The sequence below is a fragment of the Botryllus schlosseri genome, chromosome 10, assembly GCF_051294905.1.
Source record: "Botryllus schlosseri isolate E-star chromosome 10, Bs_hap1, whole genome shotgun sequence".
Lineage (NCBI taxonomy): Eukaryota > Metazoa > Chordata > Ascidiacea > Stolidobranchia > Styelidae > Botryllus > Botryllus schlosseri.
Genome location: NC_137245.1, coordinates 22,008,974 through 22,032,734, shown reverse-complemented (window position 1 = coordinate 22,032,734; position 23,761 = coordinate 22,008,974). Strand labels below are relative to the sequence as shown.

The following is a 23,761-nucleotide window of genomic DNA, read 5'->3' as shown; positions in this document are numbered from 1 at the left end:
GTGCCCGATTTCACAGTTCCTTTTTCGATGTTAGTCTCTATTCATCATTGGTTCAATAGCAATTTTCATCAGTTCAATACACCACAAAAATGCGATACAATGAAAAGATAGGAAGGTGTCGAAGCGACTTGGAATAGTCTATGGAAGCAGCCACCCACCTATGCGATGTAAAGAGGAGGCATGCACACTGAATGAAAAGCAAAAGAAGATAGTATAGAAAAAGCAAGCGACAAAAAATGGGGTGGCATGTAATGGAAGGCGAGATCGATAGGTCAGGTCGTGGTCCGGTAATCTTGGAGTATTTGGTTGTATTAAGTATGATTTGATCCTGGTAAATCTACAAGTTTTTGACTGTAGCGGTCGATGCAACGACTTGTGGCAAGACACGCTGGTATGGTGCTTGATTGGAGTCGACGCTACAGTTCCTGTTGCACGCAGTACTTACTACTATTTGGCTGTCCTGTGTTAATAAAGAAAGCTCCTTGGATCTGCGTGTGTGATGAGGATTGCAAGAGAATTCAGAGCGGTTATTAGTCAGTCGGCTAGTGCGTACAACAGGAACTGTAACATCGACTCCAATCAAGCACTATACCAGCGTGTCGGCTAGTGTGCAGTGTGCACTAGTGCATATGCCTCTCAGGGCCGTAACTGCCGCACTCCAAACCCCCCAATTGGAGGGGGGCCGAGCTCGAAGGGGGCCCAAAATTATTTCGTGAATTAGCATAAATTATAGAGTATTTTTTGGAAATTTGTGGAACTTTATCAAAAATTTTTCGCGCTGTGCGCGATTTCGGGTTGCCAAATATCTTGATTATTGGGTACTCATCCCCAAAGAAAAAATACGCAACATTTATAGAAATGGGCATATCGGCGTTGGCTATTGCCGCGCCACGACGCACCAAGACATAAAGTTTTAGGCCATGTAATATGCGACTCCAAGAAGTGTGCCAGAACGATCGTCAGCGAGAAAACCTTGGCCGAAAGGGACTGCCCTTATAATGACCGAAAACTTCGTTATATATAGGCCTACAAAATACACATAGGTTTAATTGACTGGCGCCGAATGTTTCTGTCTTGGCAATCTGAACCTCACAAGACAAATACCATCCCGCAGGGAAAAATTATATGGCAGCGAAGAAATACCAATTTGAAATCGTGTGAGCTTAGTTTAGTACGTTTGGGCGATTCTATATTTTTTGATAGACAGGAGGTCACGAAATAACATCATGTAACGAAGTCATACCAACGGGTCCGCCCACCCGAATATGTTTAATTATTATTTACGGACTCTGCAGTTTCAAAGACACCTCACTTAGCTATCCAGGTAAATGTGAGTAGATAGGACAATAAATTCATAACAATATATATGCAATTACCGACCTTATTGATCGATTTATCATGACTTATCAAAAATTTGCGCACCTGGCTCGCTGGCTCGCTGGCTCACGAAACGGTACCACTATAATTTCGTTGAAAAAGCGAACAACGTGATGGGGGCCGGTTTATCACCTTATGGAAGCCCATGACTCAAGTTATTTTTTGGGGGGTGGGGGCGTGACGAAGTGCTGTTTCGTTCTTGGCAACGGGTATACACCCGGAGATGTTTAGTTATTGTTGAGGGTTCCTACCTTTTCAAACACCCCTCACTCAGCTCTACCGGTAAATCCGATTACGTGAGCAGAGAGAGGGTAAAAACTAACAGCAATATATATGCAATTCCCGATCATATTGACCGATTCAGTCATCGAATTATAAAAATTTCTCGCGCTTCGCGCGTTCAGGCGAGAAAAACTGACACACAGAATGGACAGCCAATGTATAGGAGAAGTAGCGGGAAACAGCGCACAGACTGAGGGGGGTGTGGGGGGCCAAGCCCCCCAGAAGTTAGGTTTATCAGCCTATGGGGGTCCAAGACGAAGGTTTTGGGGGGGGCTGACGAAGTGCTGTTACGGCCCTGATGCCTCTATTTAACGCATTCTTCTTATGTGTTACTATATATCAGAGTCCGGGAGTGGCCAGACCTGTTTCATGCTCGAGCCGCATATCCCAAAACTTGATTTTAAAAGAGCCACAATACAAAAATTGAAATTTATTCACTTACAATATCCAGCAAATCAGGGATTACCAACACGCGACCCGCGAGGTCATATTTTGCGGCCCGTGACCTGTTGAGATTTCGAAAGATACCTCAGTAAAGCATTTTGAACTGTTGAGATTGATTTCAGTTAAATATATTGCTGTTGTGTTGTTGTTGTTGCTGTTGTTGTTGTTGTTGTTGTTCAAAATAAGCTATTCTCCTGTGCCTAACATCACTATTCCTCACTAGCTGGTACGGCTTCGGCGATGGTTATAGCAATCCACGGGGGAAGAAGAGAGCTCACACACAGAAAACGAATTGGGGCTTCCCCGCCGCAGGATCAAGCCTTCCGAGGAGATACTTTTCCAGCAAATACCGTGTCCTGCTAACTCAAATATCGATCTGTATAGTCGCTGTTGTTAGGTATCGTGCGCAGCTCATAGTTCAAAATAGAATGAAATTGATGTGCATAATACTTTTTGTTGTATTTTTATATCTTTAATAAATTATTATTTCTTTCGGGGTAACTATGCCCGTCGCCCATGCTATAGAGACCACACGGTTGTATTGACGTAGTGTTGTAAAAACGTGATGGTTAACCTGTGTGACCTATTTATCTCGATACTGAATTCATGCGGCCCACGGCATCTACGAAATTTGAAAAGTGGCCCTCGACCCGCTTTGAGTTGGCGACCCCCGCCTCAAATAATGTTTTATTGTTCGCATGAACAGCAATGTGTTTGGAATTACAATGATTGACGACAAAGCAGTGCGGAGTGACTCCTTAAGTGCATTAGTTGTTGTATTTACAAAACTGAGCGATTCTTCTATGCGGATTGTTCACGGAATAAAATGAAACCGGTATGTTAAGCTGAAAATAGAGATCAGCCGGTTTCTAGATACCCGTTTCCTTCGGGTTTGCGTATTCTGCGTCTGGGGCTTCCAGGACCAGAACTCAACGTTAGTCAGAGGCTAAACTATGCAGCTGATTTTAGCATGAGTTATAATGAATATGAGTGTGACTTGACCCGGACGTGAGCCGAGTAAGTCGAGTCATTACGACTTCACTTCCGAGTTCAAGTCAGCAGCTTTGAAAGGTTCGAGTCTGAATCACAGCGTTGTGACCAATGTTCCCTCTAATTTTTGAAGAGTCTGCGCACATTCACCAAGTTACTGCGCAGACCCTTGGACCATAGTGCGTAACGACTGTAAAAAGGTCATCACTTCGGATTTTTTGTGTGCAACTTGGATTTTCTGTGCGCAGTGACCTTGTCAGCATTGCGCATTTGCACGCGTGCGCAGCGCAGCTTAGAGGGAACTTTGGTCGTGACGCGAGCCCCCGTCCAAGTCATGTTGTTCACTGCATATTTTCGAGTTCAATCCGGCTCAACTCATTTTTTTCAACTCTGTTTGGGTGATATTAAATGCCTCGCATCATTCGGGATGTACTAATTTTCCTTACTTTTCACAGTTTCCTGCCCTATTTTACAAACACCAGTACTGATAGACGAAATACCAATAATGTTGGAACTTACTATTTTACGAAGATAAGATACAACGAATGTCTTCTTGGCTGTCGGAATATCGAGTCAAATGACTTGGTCGAATCTTGAGCAATGAATCGAGTACAAGTCGAGTGCCTCACAAATGCACGACTCTTGTTTGGATGGTGGTGATGGCATATTTCAGGTCGCGTTCTGAGTTAAGGCACTACCAACTTTACAGGCGCTGATGCACCCAATTGTTGGTGTGTTAACTTGATCGGTGTCGATGGAAAGATATTAATCGGGACCCATATCATTGCAGCATGAATAGCGCATCACGCTTAGAGATGCATACATACACCAAATATGAATTTTAATTATTGCAACGACGCCATTGCTCCACTGTGCAACTATACTTTGCCATCATCGTTAGCAATTTTTCTCCAAAGCTAGTCTATAGGTGGTCTATAGGTATCTGATGAAATATAATATTGTCGGCCATAAATTGTGATAATGACGAGATGCCAGGTATTTCATTCCACGAGTAATTATTGTTGACACTCTACTGCGGTCCATCGCACAACCGAAAATATGTTGAAATTTCTATATATCACGAGAGAAACCGCACTTCGCACTTTTCAAGTTCATGTGCGTTCACTAGTAAGTTCCGGGTACATAGAAGACCGACAGCGATGCGATATGATCACTGGTCAGTTCATAATGTAGCCTAGCCCTATATGTTGTTTTTTATATGTGTAGTGTATGTATATGTTGTTTTATGTAGGCTCGATTGATCGTTCATATAAATGTCGACACTCCGCATTTAAGTTGAGAAAGGAGTTTGACACTTTCGATTTCCCGACGTCAAAGCTTGAGAGAAGCGGAAATAGAAAGCGATCTTACCGAATGAGAAGCCCCGAGCCCGTTCAATGGTTTAATGCATATACGACATACGTCTACGCCAGCGAGTTTCACTCAAGTATAGCTATGAGGGACTATAACGCTATTTCGGTTACTTGAGTTCTCGGTATTTCCTTGGCTACACGTATTTTAAAGAACCTAACCTAAAATATTGAATCTACGAGGAAGCAATCGAATCGCTGCAAAATACCCGTTCATACCACAGTTCCGAATAATGGCATCAGGGCTGTCCAGTGTCCAGTGTCCAGGCGTTTTTGTGATGGATTCATTATTGTGGTATTGAGTGTGCGACACTGTGTCACTTTTGCACAAAATGAACTGTGCATGAACACTGAACAGAGTGCTAAAGGAAAGAAACCATCAAAATATGATTTTCACACAAAAGAAAATATTATAACGAATATTTATTGCAATTGCTGTTCCCACTCAGATACCAGTTCAAAAATGCGATGCTTCAACTTCAAAAGTGTCATCTTATTGTTCAGTCGTAACGCAACAGCGTGATGTCAATTGTTTGTTTGTGGTATTCATGGTGTTTGTCGACAACTGTGGTCATTTAAACTATATAGGCCGATATTCTTCATTTCTATTCCGTGGATGATTCCGTAGCGTGATGCCAATTTACCACTTACCTAATTACTTACAAATATTGGAGATAGAATTGGTAGTTCAGAAAGACGGGGTTTTGACTTCGAACCGCAACCTCTCCAGCGTAAGGCACTGCACAGGACGTACCACCACCACAACAGACGCAATTCGACTACTGATCGGGCCTAATTGCCTGTAACCAATGATAGCCAAGACGGGCGTAGCATCACAGATCATATGTATACAATATACATATACATTATACATATACATATATATGATCTGAATGTGTGTCTTGACCTCCACGGAACCCCTGAGACTGGCTCATGGAACCCCTAGTATTCCATGGAACACCGGCTAACAACCGCTGGCATAAGACAATGAATTATGTAGCCATTGGCTATACCAGAGGTCTCAAACTCAAATATGCTAGAACCAATAACAGCGGTATTTAATGTATTTCCAAGTAGGCCTTATTGGACGGGACCTTGCTGACTGGCATTCCACAAACATCGTGGAAATGTGATTTACTATTGGGAATTCAGGCCTGGCATGAGAAAAATCACACTTTTAAATATTTGAATACATCTTCTGTTGTACTTGGCATAGTTTGTAAAAATAATTAGTGGACACCTGGCTAGTGTACAAATGCATCATGACGTGCATGCATCGTAGTTAGATTTACCTTTGAATATCGGAACTGGTCAATAATAACTTGAATATAAGGATTAATGTGCCATATAGTCATAAAACAGCCCAATTGCCGCGGAATCCATTATTGTTACAGCGGTGAAGCGTACGATCTACCTCCCTCGCCACCTTTAATTGGCGATAATAACGTGGATAAACAGACCCAAGACGGCGCAGGATGTAACAAACTATACATCGAGGGGGCAACAGAATGCCGACGATTGTCATTGTCATTTCGACCTGCTCCGATTGCTAACGCTACGCTACGCTACGCTACGCTACGCAACGCATCCACGACTTCTTGAAATATTATTATTTCCCATAACAGTCCGATAGTTTGATGCGTTCGTGGCCGTACCAAGTCACGGCGTTCTGAGTCACAAGTCATTCTCTGATTGTAAAGTTTGACCCAAGTAAAGTCGAGTCATTTTTACTTTTTCACCCATTCAGTCCGAGTTCGAATAATACTACAAAAGGTCGCGCCCAAGTCCAAATCACAATTTTCAGTCACGAATCATCAACGGGTCAGTTTTACCATCATAAACAGGTAATACGACGTAAAAGCTGAGCTTCCCCCGCATGGTAACTTCTGAAAGTGATGTGAATGTGAAATTTGATGAGTAGTTTCAGGGTTTTGGAGTAGTTTTAAAGCGAATTTTAAGTTCTCAAAGCTACAAAAATATATATGTAGCAGTTACATATTGTTGAATCCTTCAAAATCCAAAATGACGACGCGGGCCACTCAAAACGATCTTGCGGGCCGCGTGTTTGATACCTCTTGGCTATACTATGTCTCCTCTAAAGCGATCCTCGTATCGACTGTCGTCGACAAATAATTAGGGCTGGGCAAAATCGAGTACCTGAGTGATTCGATTCTGAATCACGTAATATGCTTCGAGTCGAGTCGAGTAATCGAGTATCACTCATTATGACGTCACAACAAAATGTAATATGTCAAAGTTCCAATATGTACCTTTTGTGCCACCACAAAGAATATAATGCCTGTTATCTAGCAATTTAAAGATACTTTTGGTATTTCTTCGACCCTACCGATTCCATTGCACGTAGTTACAATGTTGTAAGAGGGTCATGACTTCAGAAATGTTTTTCTAGTAACAGTCGTAGCTTTGTATTATATGTTTTTTTATGCTGCGATACGACCAATCAAGGTTTCAAGGCTCCCACAGTGGAAAATAGCATCCAAACAATATCTCTTGTTGATAAAATACCTTTCAGTTGCGAGGAGCGTATAATTTCATTACTCGAAAAAATCGTCTTTTGCTACTCGACTCGAATCATTAAAATAATTACTCGATTCAGATTCGAGTACTCGAATCAGTGTGCCCAGCCCTACAAATAATGATTATCTGACACTATTCTACAAGAAATGTATATTTGTGTATAGAATAGGCTGTGGCATACATATTATACATTTCGTAAACATTGAACATTATTCATTTACCCAACACAATGGTACTTGGGTGGAACCGTCATTGCCCTTATATAGGCTATACTCGCTCTTATAGACTATACACAAGATTATACCGGCCCGTGGCACTATTACTGCAGGTTCGCGATACAGATTGCCAATTGTGGAAACCCTTTTATAGTGTCGTCGCCAGGCTTTCGGAAATCTGTAACTCGGAAATTGTCCGCGGCGACGCCCTCAGTGCTGGCAGGTGGTATGCCGAGCAACCATAGGTTTTATAAACCCCATTTGGAACGGTCAAACGATCGCTGCAATTTTGAAAACGATTTGACACTTGATCAACAATGTCTGAATCTATTTAACAATCAATGCAGAAGAAGTGATATAACGACTGACTCACGCTTTAAATGTGTGAAATTTCTATGAAATATAAAGATATCGCCATAACAGTTTTTAAAATCCTCTTCTTATGTCCAACTGTCCAAGTCCATTCGTGTCTTGTGTGCCGAAACAACACAACAAGCATACAGTTGGTCAGTAACGAAGTACTTCTACTTTTTCGCGGTATACTTAAATAGGTTTTGCCTTCTTACACTACTTACTCAAAAGATTATGTTTTCCACTATTTCCTACTTACTTGTTATCGGAATTGAATAACGGTGAATGTACCTTGATAAACTCCACAAAATGAGTCTTTTGTGGTATGCATTGTCGCGAGAGAAGGAACCCTGTAATTTCGAAAGTATAGCCGCCTCTAATTAACTGTTAAAAGTATCCGAACACTCATCCAAATATACTTTTTGAACTACAAAATTGACTACTTCGACCAACTCTGAGAACAAGAAGCTTGATGCAGAAAGTCACTTCGAACGTCCTAATGTCGGTAGGCATGGTGTGTTCGTTGTTGTTGTTTGTGGCATTCATGGCGTTTGTCGACTTCTATGGTCATTTACACCAGGCCGATATTCCTTATTTTTGATTCCCTATCTGCCGACTTGTAGCACGGCCCCCTTCTAGGCTATTGGTAAGATACCGCGTACGCGAATGAGATGGCGAGGAGGAGCCTAGATGAACTCCAACACTTAGGTAGTAATTCTGGAGTCGACCTCGGTCGGACTCGAATCCCAAACCCATTGGTGTTGTAGCAGTGAATTATACCACTATACGCTATCTCGCCACTATGGTGTGTTCGCGGTTACGTTCTTGTTTGGTACACTGACCTGCTGGGTAATTTGAAGGCTTGTATTGCCAAAAGAACCATGATACGCTTGTCATTTTGAACCTTGGTAAAATCGCACAACTTTTATGGCATATTTAATTCGTTCAATTGCTAGGCGTGGTTTGAACAACGCGAAACATGCATCACAAGACTAATACGACTCCACTTCAGCCCAGCTAAACACAGAAAATTATATGATATAAGGGAAATTGTTCTTTAAGAGAGTGTCAGATAACATATAGTACGAATTCAAAAATAATTACTATGAATAGGTATCTAAGCAAGGTGCGGGGGTCAACGTAGTCAAGCAAATTGCTTTAGTAGAATTTACAATTGAATAGTGTATTCGGCTGACACTCGTTACCCCTGTTGTGTTTTGAAACACCGTTTGTTTTAAATGCAACCCTAATTACCACGAAGTCGAAGCGATTATTAACCGCACGAGAAAAACAATGTCATAACACCTATACTCGGCACTACGGATGCGATCAAGGTTGCCATGAGAACGGATATTCAAGAAGTGGCATCTAATTGTGGTACAATTTCCGACACATATAGCGTTCTGCTGTTATTTACAGCAATTAAATTAGCCTACATATCGGTAGCCGACAGTTAATTTGCCTACGATATACTGCTGGAAAAGCCACTGAAACAACTTTCTCGCGAAAGTGATGCTTGAGGTGATATTGTTGTGACCATTTCCTGATGATAGGGTCATGTTACACTGAGTGCGCAATTCTCCCAACAGGTGTTGAGTAATTATAATTAACGGTATTAGCCCGAAATTGGGCATATTCATGCTTTCAGCTGTAAAATAACGGAGAAAGTGATACTAATACTTTAAACTCATGGCACGTGCGAATGAATCTGCTTCTAAAGGTGATTCGTGACTATAAAACACACAGTTCCTTGGTCCGAATTGCTTGCTATATCCAAATCTCCTTTTCCGACATATACACCTTGCGATGCCTGTATGGGTGACCAGGGAAAATTTGAGTTGTTAGATAGAATATCGAATGGACAATATGTATTCTAACATTCCCTTCATGGGTATAGTATAGGGTATAGAACTGTAGTTAACTGTTGATTTCAAGGCGAATTCGATTATTCTTTAATGAAATGCGACAAATGTAACTCGGTGTTTATGCAGTTTATGTATACGTTACACAGGCATGTGTTAGCTATTCTCCATATTAAGGGCGGTTTGTCAGCTTTCGTTACCGTGTTTGAGGAATTACATATATAATTTGCGTAGGTAAACCACGGATACCGTACCACGGCATACGAGCCAAACGTTTGTCACTAGTAATCGGTGTTTTCCGAACGCGATGACAACTTGTTTCAACTTTATCGGTTTGACATCGGAACCAAAGGTGGTAGGAAAACAGTTAAATGCTCCGATTTTACCTGATTACGCAACACGAGAGTTTTCGAGGGTGGACTTCCCTGACTACAACAATGCAGTATAAGGCCAGCACGGCACACGATAACGACATTTCCTGTTACATCCCCCGTTATCCATAGATGTCGAACATTACGAAACTTTACGTCACCGGTAATTTCAAAAGAGAGCTTACATATAGTCTAAGCGCATTGCTCATTGTCACATGGGTTGAAAAATGGATGAATTTATTAAATGGTCATCATCTGTACGGGGTATAGGCGAGAATGCAAACTGCCTATTTAATAGTGTTTATCTGTCTCCCTTGATCCTTAATTGAATTGAAAGCGCGAAGGTCTACATATGATAGACTTGCTCAATCGCTCTTCGCACTTTCGGTTTGATTGCGATTTGCGATCGCCGATTCCATATTTCAATGGATGCATATCCGTCTAAAGTAGAGCAGTTGTACCGCAAGTCTGACGGTCGGTTGAAGCCGTTCCACGAATGGGAAGGATGTAAGCGTTCTGATTGACCTATCCCGCTTCCACCACTTGTCAAAAGATAATCACTGGTGGTACCAGTATAGCAACAGGCAGTGTTTAGAAAATGATTTTAAGAGTCTACTGCGTACACGAAGTCGTTATAGCGAGAAATAATATGAACGCTCGTTATTTTGCGTAGGATAGTCAGTATATTAGTGGCAATCTGTAGACAGTGCATAATCTAATGCTAATGCTGATGTAAATAATGGAGTGACAGTCTAACCAGGAAATATAATCTGCCTAAAAGCAGGGATGCGATGGTAATTAGTGACAGTAAGTACTAAGAACTATTATAGGTAACTAACTATATTGTCATCCATCCAGCGATATGACATTAATTGTAAAGAATGAATGAATGTTTCGCCTTCCATGTTTTGTGATGAATCAATATGTGTAGTGATAAGCAGGCATACTATCATGACGTCCATACTGTGGTACGTGCACAGACCGCCACTGCCCGTATATTCAAAATCATTATGTATATCGTTATATATTTTGCAGTAGCGCAATGATAAATAGGCAGCGCAGGGTAATATAGGGAAACTACCAGCATAGTATTAGGTGCGGGGGCATAATGCAGGCGATCGCTTATGAAATTATATAAAAAGGTATATTCAAATTATTACAATATATAGTGATCATAGTCTATCCATCGAATTTACCCAAGACAGCAACGTAAGGCGGCTGTCTTATCGTCAAACAATGATGCGATTTCCAGAATTGATTTATTTTGATTCCCTTTTTTTAAATGAACGTATTTTCCCGTGGCAAGATAATCGTTTGTGCGCTGTGATGGTGAGATACTTCAAATGTAATTTATAAAGACATAATGTTGCAATTCTGCCGTTTTTACGCTTTTTTTGTGTAACAAATGCCCCCAGGCTGACAATTCCATAAATCACAGATATAAACTATGAACTAATTGCAACGACCACGACGTTTCCTTGTTTCCCTGCGTATCTACTAACGCATATAACGATATTTTATTATGAGGTTTTATGGTTGGTGCTTTGTTGGGTTGAGATGAGGTTTTAGTCAGTGTCAGTTATGTATGTACTCCAATCACAATCAATCATAAAGAATGAGAGAATGTTGACATCTTTTTGTTTCCGTTGATATACTTTCGTATATAAAGCCTTCCGTATGTAAGTTGTCGAGTTACAGTGTAAGTAGGCTATATTTCTCGTGATATATGACGCCGAGCGTATAGTGAATTTTGGTAATAGGCAAATGCGAAACAGTCGGACACAAATACCCCATAGTGGAAGGCAGACGTACCAGCATGATTCATGTCTTGTTGATCTGTTAAAAGCTTCCGGTACAAATGACAAATGTTGTCCTATTTTTAATATCAACTCGGCAATATAGTGGGGGAGAAAGCATCGCATACGTAATCTGTATTGTATCCATCAAATTCATATTGGTGAATTGAAACCGAATATGCATGATATGCATTGTGTGAAAACTGCAATACATGGCCAACATTTAAGTAATACTGTCGTACAAGCAAAATGGATATGTCGCATCATGATTTTGCAAGATGGGAACAGAGCTTAGTTTCTCCTGGTCGATGATATCATATAGGTAGTGACATATACTGACGTGTTACTGTGAATCGGTGATGTTATTGGGCATGGAAAGCCGATCCCCTAATATAGGAGCTGATACGGAAATCCAGATGGTTTGGCAATACGCGAGCCAAGGTGATATTACGAGAAAGAAGTTAATTTCATAAATGAGACGCATCAAACTTGATTAGTTATGATATGGAATTTACGAATATAATGACATGACCAAACGTATGGCTTTCGCATTATCAATATCGTCTAATTATTTATGCTACATACAAAAATATGCCTAAAATTAAACTTGGATTGTTGCCTTGAACAATTACCTTCGGTATCAATTATGTTTCGTAGAATATGGCAATGGCTCATTACGATGCAAAGCAAACTTCTTGAATACTCGGCTCTATGAATGTCAGAACCATCCCGCGAGAATTTTTAGCGATAATATATAATGTAGCTTCAACGTATTTTGCGTGAGATATTTTATGAAGTATCTGATGCTGAGGGGTCCTATGCAAGGGATCACATCATGTTTTTCCATATATGATTTCCGAAGATTTTATCAACGAGTCATATTGTTGAAAGTATTTAAGCATTTCACGAACGATAGTTGACCAATATTGGTCGTTCAGCGCAGGTCGAGCGGTAGCGGTTTATTTCTGTTGCAACATGGTGCGAATGTAACGTGCGGCACTACAGGTATGCATAGGAGGCTTTTATAAACGAGATGCAAGGAGATCGATACGGATACTGCATTCTAGCTTTTACAGTACTAAAGTCATTCTAAACTCATAAGATTTATGCGCTTGGAATGTAATTGATTAAATTTCTATCGATTCATCGGTGCGTTCACTGCATACACATCATAGGCTCCTTCATGTGAGGTATTTCACGAATAACCGTCTCACCGACTGTTGCTATTGCAGTTGAGATGAAAGGTTGTTAGCGGACAATATTTGCTACTTAAGGTTCGCCCGAACTTTTTACGAGATTATAGTCAAATTATGCAACTTTCTTCGATTTAGATATTTATATTTCATTTTATTTTGGTCCTACGATCAAGTGACTGGTCGACTATGACGAAGAATTTATACATTTTACTGTGCTTATCACTTCTGTCCATCTATGCATTCGAATATACTTGCAGCGCCGCGATAAAGCCGGTAAGTTATGGCTTTAAGTTTACGACATGAATATGATACCGCTTAGCATTAGACAATTGTGTTATGTCAGGTGAAACGTATTGTAGGCAATATGTGCGTAACTGCTTGTTACGTAACGCACGTCTACACAGTGTACGTACAGCGTACATCCAATGTACATTGCACATGCACATTTGAGTGTCGCCGTGTGTGAGCGGATGCTGCGCAATAACGATGAGCATATTGATGACTTCTACTTAGAGAATAAAGCTGTTTTCGTGGAAATGATAGATTAGTCAATTTCCCCGTTCCCTTTATCCCAATATTGCCAACACCTCGACAGCGGGCAGGCAGGCCATTTCCGCCGGTTGAGTATTTGGAATTTCCGCCGTAGTTTCTGATAGGGATCAACACGGATCGACCCAAACAATATGAAAAATATGTGACTCAATCAAGAAGTCAGACCTACAGTAACGAGAGACCTTTTAACAGGCTATTGTGACGTCAACGGATATAGACACACCCCTCGTACGAGATGAAAATGAAAATTCAACTACAGTAAGTACATTCATTAAGTGTTGTTAAATTTGGCGCTGTGTCTGTAAAACTGTATTGACCTACGTTGTTGATGCTGTTTAAATTCCCTGGAACGACACCTATATGTCAGGTCAATGGTCATATTAGTCATTTACACCCAGCCCATAAATGTATGTCGTTTAATCTATTTCTACCTATTCAGCTCAGCGCGGTCAGTATTCGCTCTAGCTAGACTTTTTTTGTGTGTTTCTGTCATCGTAGATCATGGTGGCGATGAGGAAGCCAATATGAACTGTGACCCTATACATCGACCTCCATCGGACTTGTATAGCCCATCGGTGTTGAATCGGTGGAATTTTCTATTTGATCGTACAGTGTCACACATTGCTGTAATTTGATGATGAGGGACGGATTTTCATGGCGGTATCTTCAGTGCTGACACATGCCTATTCATTTCCATTGCTCGGCTATTATTATGCTACCTTTCCTTACTCTTCAGTCAGTATGCTACATCTTTTCAAACTTCAATTGTAGTACAATCTTTAGGCCTAGGTGGGTATTTATTTGGTCTATGTACGTGTACGACTGTACGTTCCAAAGTCGTAACCATCTTTTCATTGTATCACAATCCTGTGATGCTAATTTACTGATCTAAACTACAATGTCATTTCATACTGGGCGTTTTCGTATTACGTAGTGATATTGCAAACGCCGCACATGGAGTTAGGATCAATCCTTGCCATCTGCCCCAGAAAGCGTTGGGAAATGTTATCTGACTGTAGGCGACGGCGGTTTCGGTTCCGTCACTGCGTCGACGCAACCAAAATTGATAATCCCCAATCGAATAAAATGGAAATATGGCACCCGACAGCTGCCTATGTAACCACGTATTTGAACTTTGACTTTAACAACCATATGGGCTTGTTTCTTGTTTTACGTATCTATCCAAGGCCAAGATATGCGAGTTCCTGCCAATCGTGCATTGGAAATGTCTATAGTTACCGAGTGGTGAGAAACCCCAATGCGAGATCGCAGCGTCTTGATACTTGAATATGCTGTGATAAGCTAACAAAATTGTTCAACGCTGATTATTTATTATCTGCCGCAGGAAATAGACGAAATGACAGCATATTTAATGAAGTACGCTACATTTCAAGTTCCCCTGCCGGGCCAGGAGATCTCGGACGATGGTCATGCTGCAGGAGTTGTCAAAGTTCATCTCACCAGACAACCACAGTTCATGGAGAGAATTTTAAATTTACAAAGGGATTTTGGTCTCCCAATGACAGGTATCGTGGCCCATTTTGTTACCTAACCTTATATCCTGGCTATAGACTTATCTAACACCCTCCTATGATTGAGGTCATATCAAGCGGCCACGCTAATGCTGTACGGAAATCGATTGGGAAAGTATCGGCTAATAGCAGCACAAACACATACGCTATCATTATGCGCATGAGCTGAGCAGTCATCTGCGTGTTACAGATTTATTATCATATGAAAAAGAGACGGAAGAAGAAATGTCCGAAAAGTCAGATGCTATACTATACCTGGCAACGCGCAATGTATCCGGGCTAGAATAGAGTTACAGTGAAGATGGCAGTTCATTGAATGAATTCATGATTTTATCACCGCGGTTATATAGACCATGCACACTCTATACTTATGGGCAACATGTTGTTTTGCGATATCATGCGCTAACAGTCTCTCCGTTTCAACGCACAGGAATACTAGACTCCACGCTGGTACAAAAGTCCAAGTCAACTGACCGTTGCGGAATGAGCGACCCACCACGGGATCCCAACGCCCCAGGAGAATACCGTCTCGTCAGCAAGTGGACGACCAAGTACAACAAGGATGCTGACCAATACCACTTGACATATTCGTAAGTTTGACCAAGGTCGAATCCATCTCGGAAGACAGGCTCCATGGAACGCCTCTGTCACACTTCTGATTTTAGATTTCAGCGGAATAACTTCCCGAGAAAAATCTCCAGTGCGAAGGTCAAGCAGGGAGTTCTGAGCGCAATGTGTATGTGGGAGCGGAACTCGAACGTGCGATTCGCCAAAAATAACGGCGATAATAAAGAGGCCGATATCACCATTGGATTTGGGAAAGGTACGACAAGTGATAAGATAGGTCATTTGGAAGAGGCGCTCTTACACTTGACTTCGCGAATATAACGGACAGTGTGCAATGCATCGATAGGACGAGATATACTTGCGAGTAATAACGTTATAAACCGGATTTCGCTCTGGCATTGTCGCAACACTCGCAAACGCATGACAACCAGCAATTTCCTCAATTCCTTCTGCAACCCAGATCAGGCAAGCGACTTATGTTGACTTGGTGACTCGTCTCTTAGTCACTGGTCAAATCTCGAAAGAGCCATTGTTGTACCGCTCAAAGTAGTATGTTGTAGGTGCAATTGTGCATGTATACGATTGTACGAATACAGTACATAATTATCTTTGCTTAAAACGACAACGAGACTTGACCCCAGTTACACGAATTTTCAAATACGCAAAAGTCGAATATATATTATCACTTCTTTCTTTATAACAAGGTTCGCTTGCATTTTTATTGCGATTTTGTTACGAAATAGGGATAGGGTGACGCAATTTTGTCTATCTCTATTGGATGCATGCTCGACTTGCTCGTGATTTAAGATTTTAAAGAATTTTTGTATATTTAGGACAGCACGGGGATAGCTACCCTTTCGATGGCCCGGGAGGTACTCTCGCTCACGCATTTTACCCTGAAAATGGAAGGCTACACTTCGACGAAGAAGAACCATGGTTTCTGGCCGTCGGTGATACCAGTAAGTGTAGGCCTGTACTTGGAACGTATGCATTTAAAAAAATTCATTTTAATGCAAATGTTTCATTTTATTATTGCAGACGTTTACGACAAACGGGACATATTTACCGTAGCTGCACACGAACTGGGGCATAATCTTGGACTGGACCATTCGACTCAAACGTGAGTCATCTCATACTATATGGTAGATTGGTAGTTGCCATTCAATAGTCTAAATAGGTCGACACTACGTATGCCTGGTCAGACCTCCAAAAATTATGAACTATATTATACATTGGCATATATATAATATGTTTCACTACTAATTAATTGTGAACCTTTATATCGCTTTGTTGTTCTGATAGTCCAAGCGTTTGAGTTTGCTGACAAAACAAATTATGTCCAACGTCTGCAGGTTTCGATGAATTAGCTAATCATTCAAGGCTATCACAATCATATCACACCAGGTATAAACATCGGAAGCTTGAAATGTTTGCGTCATTTAGATTGGGCTGTAAAAACTTGGCAGCAGGTTGCTGATACAAGCCTAAACTGCTATACACGTGTGCGTGATTTCCATAATTTGTATATTTGGAAAAGGTTGGTCGATACACTTGTGCTAAACGCATTTGGCAGCAAGCCACAGCACGGCATATATACTATACGCCTTGTCATCTACAACAATTAAAATTAACCGAATGCAGTCCACTGATTCCTAACAAGGAAGGCGACATTATACGCAAAAGATCGCACTATAGGCTACCTATTGGCATAGATAGACTGATCGACCACAAAACTCTCCAGAAACCGGAATGTAGGTATTCTAAACGCGCATTTCCATTCTATAGAGCTCTCATGGCACCGTTTTACAACTTTGACGGCACCTTCGAAGGCTACAAATTGCCAGATGACGACAAACGCGGAATGGAAAGCATGTACGGAAGACACAGTGGTACGAAAATAACTTGACCTCTAACGTAAATGTTTCGTAATATACGAACTATTTCGAAGGATCTGATCCTCTCCTGGAAAGTTATGGGAATGCATGCAAGGAGCTAAAGGATCAATTTCGTGTCACGGCGGGCTCCGGAGGCACTTCCTCTAGAACCACAACCAGGAGACCAAAAACTACTACAACCACAAAGGCGACGACAACGAAAAGGACAGCAAGACCCACAGTTCGCACGACTACGAGGCCGATTGGTATCATAACATAATCAGCAAATTCGAAAAGCGAATCGGTGACAATCCTCGTATTTCTACTCTTCAGATGATGGCATATGCAGAGACGATCCGTATTTGGATCAGTATTGCGAGAATTGGAAAGAACTTGGTTATTGCACCGACGCAAATCAGGAGGAAAGTATGAGGAGGAGATGCAGAAAGACGTGTGGACTATGCCAAGGTACTAAAACACGAGACCGATCCATCGATAGCAGAAGCAATAATGTGCTACGGTTACATTCAAATATGGCACAGATAGAGTGATGTTATGACATTAAAATATCACTTACCGGCAATGTTCCCTCTAATTTTTCAAGAGTCTGCGCAAACACACCAACTCACTGCGCAGGCCCTCGGACAACAGTGCGCAACCACCCTCCAACAGGGTGATAAACTAACTACTGGGGGGCTTCGCCCCCCAGACCCCGCACACGGCTCTAGGCTTCTTCCGGTACTTATCATGTACATTGGGTGCCCATTTAGTAGTAGCGTCCCTAAACGCGCGAAGCGCGAAAAATTTCTTTAATTCATGATTGCATCGGCCAATATGATCGGGAATTGCATATATATCGCTATCAATTTTTATCCTCTCCCTGCTCACATAATCAGATTTACCGGTAGAGCTGCTCCAGTGAGGTGTGTTGAAATAGATAGGCCCTCTAAATAATAATAAAACGTCTTCGGGCGTACCCGTTGATATAATGACTTCGATGCATTATGCTATTTCGTGACCCCCCTATCCGCTATGTCAAAAGATATTGAAATCGCCAAAACGTACTAAAGTAAATGACGTACACGATTTCAAATTGGTATTTCTTAACTGGAAAATAAGGTTCCCTCGATATGGCATTTGTCTTGTTGTGGGACTCAGATCCCCAGGACAGGAACATTCGGCGTCAGCCATTTAGGCGCCCATGGACATGGACAATTACACATATATTTGTATATATCGAAGTTTTCGGTCAGCACCGGTGCAGTCTTTTTCGCCCAAGGTTTTCTCGCTGCTGATCGTTCTGGCGCACTTCTTGGATTCGCATGTTACATAGCCTTTAACTTCATATGTCTTGGCGCGTCATGGTGCGGTAATGGCCGACGCCCAAGTGCCCATTTCTATAAATCATGCCTAATTTTTGTTGGGAAAGGGTACCCAATAATCAGATATCTTACAATAATAAAACGCGCGTAGCGCGAAAAAAAAATCCTGAAAAATTTCAAAAAATACACCATGATTTATGTTAATTCTTGAAATAATTTTGGACCCCCTTCGAGCTCGGCCCCTCCAATTGGGGGGTTTGGGGTGGGAAAGTTACGGTCCTGAGCAAATCTTACGCAATGTTCATGCCACGCGAAGAAGACTATCATTCGTTAGTTTCTCGCAGATTAACTTCGAGCTAGCTCATTGTTATTTATAACTTTGTTAAACCATGTTATTTCGCCATTCCCAGAAAATAATGCGCTATTGAAATGATATCAGTATCGCTCACGTGTACGAGGCCATACTAATAAAATATCTTCCGTGAGGCGCAGGCGATTGTGAACTCTAATTTCTTCACGGAACGCAATAGTTACCTTTGCGGGGCGCACTTGTACCTCGGTTTCAGAGTTCAGTGATAACACTATTTGGCCCTCGCAATGTTCCATCTTAATTTTCACGAATCTGCGCGCCTGCGTGGTCCATTGGACAACAGTGCGCAACAACTATAAAAAAAAACATCATTTCTGATTTTTTTGTGCGCAGCGTAGATTTTCTGTGCGCAGAGACCGTTTCAGCACTGCGCATTTGCGCACGTGCGCAGCTTAGAGGGAACATTGCTTACAGGGAGCGGTAAGCTTTACCATGCCATGAGGGTATCTTGTATGGACGTGTCGTGTTCGACAGTCATCGTCCTAATTGTTGGAGATTTTTGTATCATAATTATAATCGCAAATGACAAGATTTCTATACATTTTGAACTCCTTACCTGCCAGAAATCGAACGTTAAAAAGCGCTGCCGTATGACCGACCATATAGGTCTTAAACACATATACATATGTATATATATATTCTCGTGACTATTATTACTTTCTTTAATAGTAACGCGGAATGATGTATGCAGTATCAGCAGATTCAACGATTTCCAGAATACGTACGACGGGACAGGCCGTCTGCAATTTTACGCTTTTAAAGTAAGATTCAATATCAACGCTTCATTGTCATCTCTCGCATCGCTTGCGACTATATGCTCAGGCAATATATGTATATATAATTTTTATTTCACAGGACAACTTTTACTTCTTCGGAGACGTTCGTTACAGCACCACTAAAAATCTTCTTCACAGTAAATCCTACCCAAAGTTCAACGCTGACCCGAAAAAAACAAAACCAGGCGAACGAAAACTTTCGAGGCGATTCCCGGACACCCACGCGTCGCCGGCCGCGGTCTTGCGCATGAGATACTGGTATTTGATATTTGACAGTAAGTGCAACTTCGCGCGATAGCACAAGATTGGATCCGAATCTAACTTTTGACTTTCCTCAACAGCTGCGGGAAACGTCGATCAATATGTGAACGGAGGCCCGAGCATTGCTTTTCTTCATAAGTACTCAACCCCAGAGTTGTTTTTGGGTTATCCTTACAAAACCGTTGACTCTGCAGTCAGAGAAAGGGTCAATTATAGAGAAATCATTACTCTATTCAAGGGCGACAGAATGTACCAATACGAAGTAAGTTTTGTAAGGTATTTCACCAGTTCAAGACGATATGACACCGCGAAAACGGTGCTTTGATGGATAATAAGCAATGTGGGCCCGTTCCGTCCATCACATTGATGTGTCGAAAACGTGATTTTATAATATGACTGTCGCCTAGAAAAGGGTGATCATGTGACTTGGTAGTTACAACTGAAAAAGCGTCTACTGTTCACAATACAGATTTTATTATACATCATTAAGACCCTGACTTTTGCAATGACAACGTCACTACTGTAACCTGTTCGTGTTCATCCGCAAAATTTACTAGATTTTGATCTTATCCCCGGAGAGGCCCGCGAAAACCCATATGTGTTTTGCCTCGAGTGCGAAATCTTGATAATATAAATCACCTCTCCTCCGGAGGTGGATGGGGCCAAACCGTGAGTTTTTGTTTGACCACGGTTATTTGAGTCGAGAAATCTCGATGAAGTAATTTCGCAACGATTTACCTGCCGTAACGTGAAAATTAGTTGTGCGAAGGCTAGGAAAATATTGAACCAAACTTATAACAACAGGTCCAACTTTGAGCTCTTCTGAGAACCTTCAGGTTGCTTCATAGCGGCGATTCATGAGACAATTCTTCAACAATAAGCCATTACACATTATATTACAATGTAGGGCCATACATAACGTTCGCCTATACTACAGGAAACAGCATCTGCGATGAGCGATTTCAACCAAAATGATCGCGTGAGTTTCCAAGCTGTCCCAGGACGGTTCGGACTGAAGATCTCTGAATGGCAGGGCGTCGAAGCGTGTGATGTCGATTCCGTCTTCATGTACAGAAGGGTGCCCTATTTTCTAAAAGGGAATATCTTCTGGCCCGCGAATGCAACGGAAGATCAGGTCGGCCGTGATATTCGTCACCAGTAAGTTATCAAATTGATACTTCAAGATATAGTGGTTCTATTGATAGCGAACAACGCAGTTGTAATAGTAATTGTCTGGTCACGCAATGCAGTACCACGGGTTATTGAACGGTTAACAACATTTATCTCGCTCTAAAACGAACAAAAATAAAATGAAATTAAATAATCATCCGGACACTGCACGTTTCTTAACACAGCGGCGAAACATATGTAGGGAAACCACCCGACACGTCACTGCCGTTATTCACCCGTTACAGATATCATCTCTTGAAGTATATTTAATGACTTTCATTTGGTATTTATTAGGGATGGTGTGAACTTGAGGTTCACGTTCGCGTTCTGTGTGTGAACCTCGGAAATTTAGAGGTTCGCGTTCACAACAGAACCTTGGTAGGTTCTGCACTGTGAACCTTTTTCATATATTACAATTAGAACATCGTTGGTTCAGATTCATTGCATTTCAACTGCGGGCCACTCTATGCATGGCGCTGGCAGCATTAAAAATCAACACTAAACGAGCATGCACCTTGACAATCTCAAAAGTTTTACTTGCTTTGTTACAAAAGTGTGCTCGAAATATCCAGCTTTCCGTTTGTGAATATTTAGTGACTCTCTGCTGTGAGCTTGACCCGCAATCACAAAACATCACGAGCGAAATACGTAGTCAGAGAATGATCCTTATTCAACCAATCAATAAGATTGATATCGTTTTCTGATGTAAAAATTCGAGAAGGCGTACGGGGTCAATCATGACTCAATATCTTTACTACATCATTAAAACCAAATCCGTTTGATTGAGGGGTTGACTTCTGCTGTATAACTTCTTAATGGGGTGATATCGGTAGCAAGTATAGAAACCCATTATACATTCTGCTCAATATCAATGTAGCAATACCCAGACGCCGAATACATTGTCCGGTCTGGCCTAGACCGTTAAGGGGTAAGTGTATATTCCCTGATAAGTTGCCGAAATTGTTGCCAAAGCGACGGAAGATATTGATTTTATGGGAGTATTATATCAATTGATTGCCCCAGTTGATACATTTAGCGACGTTTAAAACGCATCAGCATTGTTGCATTATGTGACCCGAGTCGTCGCTAGGTATCGTGTACAACTGTACATTAATATAGGCTATCACTTCATTGAAAGAGAGAGTTGGAATTAGCAATATGACGTCACGTGACGTCATGAGGTTCACGTTCGTGTTCACACAGAACCTTTCAAAAAGGTTCACGTTCACACGAACCTGAACCTTTCAGAGGTTCACACCATCCCTAGTATTTATAGAATATAGTTCTGCTACATAAAGGCTACTCACCATGTCTTTTCATATTGGCCCCCGATAGACTTTTAATAGAATAGCATAAACGACTCCTTGTTACGTCCTGTTCGTGTTTTTGATAAAATATCGGAATGTGATGCATCAATTTTACGGTAATACGAGTAACATTGTATTTCAGTTTCTTCGGATGTCCCGGTACTCAAAACAAAGTCTACGGTATACCGAGAGGATGCGGCAGAAGTTCTGCCTCTTCGATTCGCATCTCGTTAATTTATCCGTTAGTGTTCTTTTTTTTATCAATATTTCTTTCGCGTACTTGAAACTCAATTTTAGACGAAACTAGATATTCGTCATTCAATTTATGCATTTTTTCATTCCTAACAAGTTCTATGCTTTAATATCCTATACGTTTTGTCAGTGACCATCAGCATAAAAGTAGCAGCAGGCTCTGCTTTGTTTTTGTATCAAATTCTATGTTATTTATGAATGATTGTGGGCGCGCAGTATTTTGTCAGTTCTTGCCGACCGTATCGCAGACCTTTCTGCGTTAAGTCGCCTCATGCAGTGGGTCGCGGCGAACAGTTACTGCCTTGTGTCTTGTATTCGGTATCGATTATGACGTCTTATTAGTGCAATTCACCAACCGTGGTAGATTTCTCGATTTAGGATATTCCAACCACAGCATCCATCCTGATACATAGGTTCAACTTCTAGGAATAATGCGAATCCCAGAATCGATCTTGTTCGCTTGAACACTAACAGTCATCAAACGTCCTCGGGACTATTATGACGTCGTAACACGTCGCATTGCTAATCACTGGACGTTTCCGTTACCGTATACTATACAATGTATGCAATAATCAGGGATATCAAGACAACCTGGTATCACTTGTGGAACATAGCATGTCCATGTGACGTTTAAAACGTATAAAAAATATCGAGGGGGAGAATTTAGTCTGTGGAATATTGGTAGAATTTATGCACTCTGTAAACTTTCTACTGCCTCAAAATATCGATAATGTATATGATATGAATATCGTTTGATGTCAATCTGTTGTTCTGTAATCACACCATCAAATTTAGATATATGGTTACAAAACATTCGTTAATAGTATGTTTGACCGTCTGACGGTCACGTTTGTGTAATAATTTCCACTGTATCAGTGTCAATAACAATCTCATTCTGTTATCATACCATTTTTATTAATACTACATGTATTGCAATACGATGCACTTTATCTTATCTTACTGTTGTCAATATATGTCAAAGCCTG

General features: G+C 41.3%; 1 protein-coding gene across 1 annotated transcript; it reads left to right on the top strand.

Annotated features, from left to right (window-relative positions):
- The first annotated feature begins 299 nt into the window (after positions 1–299).
- Positions 300–23,761, top strand: LOC145449173 (uncharacterized). The gene is made up of 16 exons (XM_080327643.1): positions 300–316; positions 12,928–13,065; positions 13,537–13,602; positions 14,690–14,870; positions 15,307–15,466; positions 15,542–15,699; positions 16,277–16,402; positions 16,482–16,563; positions 17,229–17,332; positions 17,392–17,583; positions 17,651–17,785; positions 19,679–19,770; positions 19,865–20,060; positions 20,127–20,308; positions 20,984–21,204; positions 22,666–23,761. The coding sequence occupies exons 2-16, from the start codon at positions 12,979–12,981 to the stop codon at positions 22,805–22,807; spliced, it is 2,124 nt and encodes a 707-aa protein (XP_080183769.1). The 5' UTR covers positions 300–316; positions 12,928–12,978; the 3' UTR covers positions 22,808–23,761.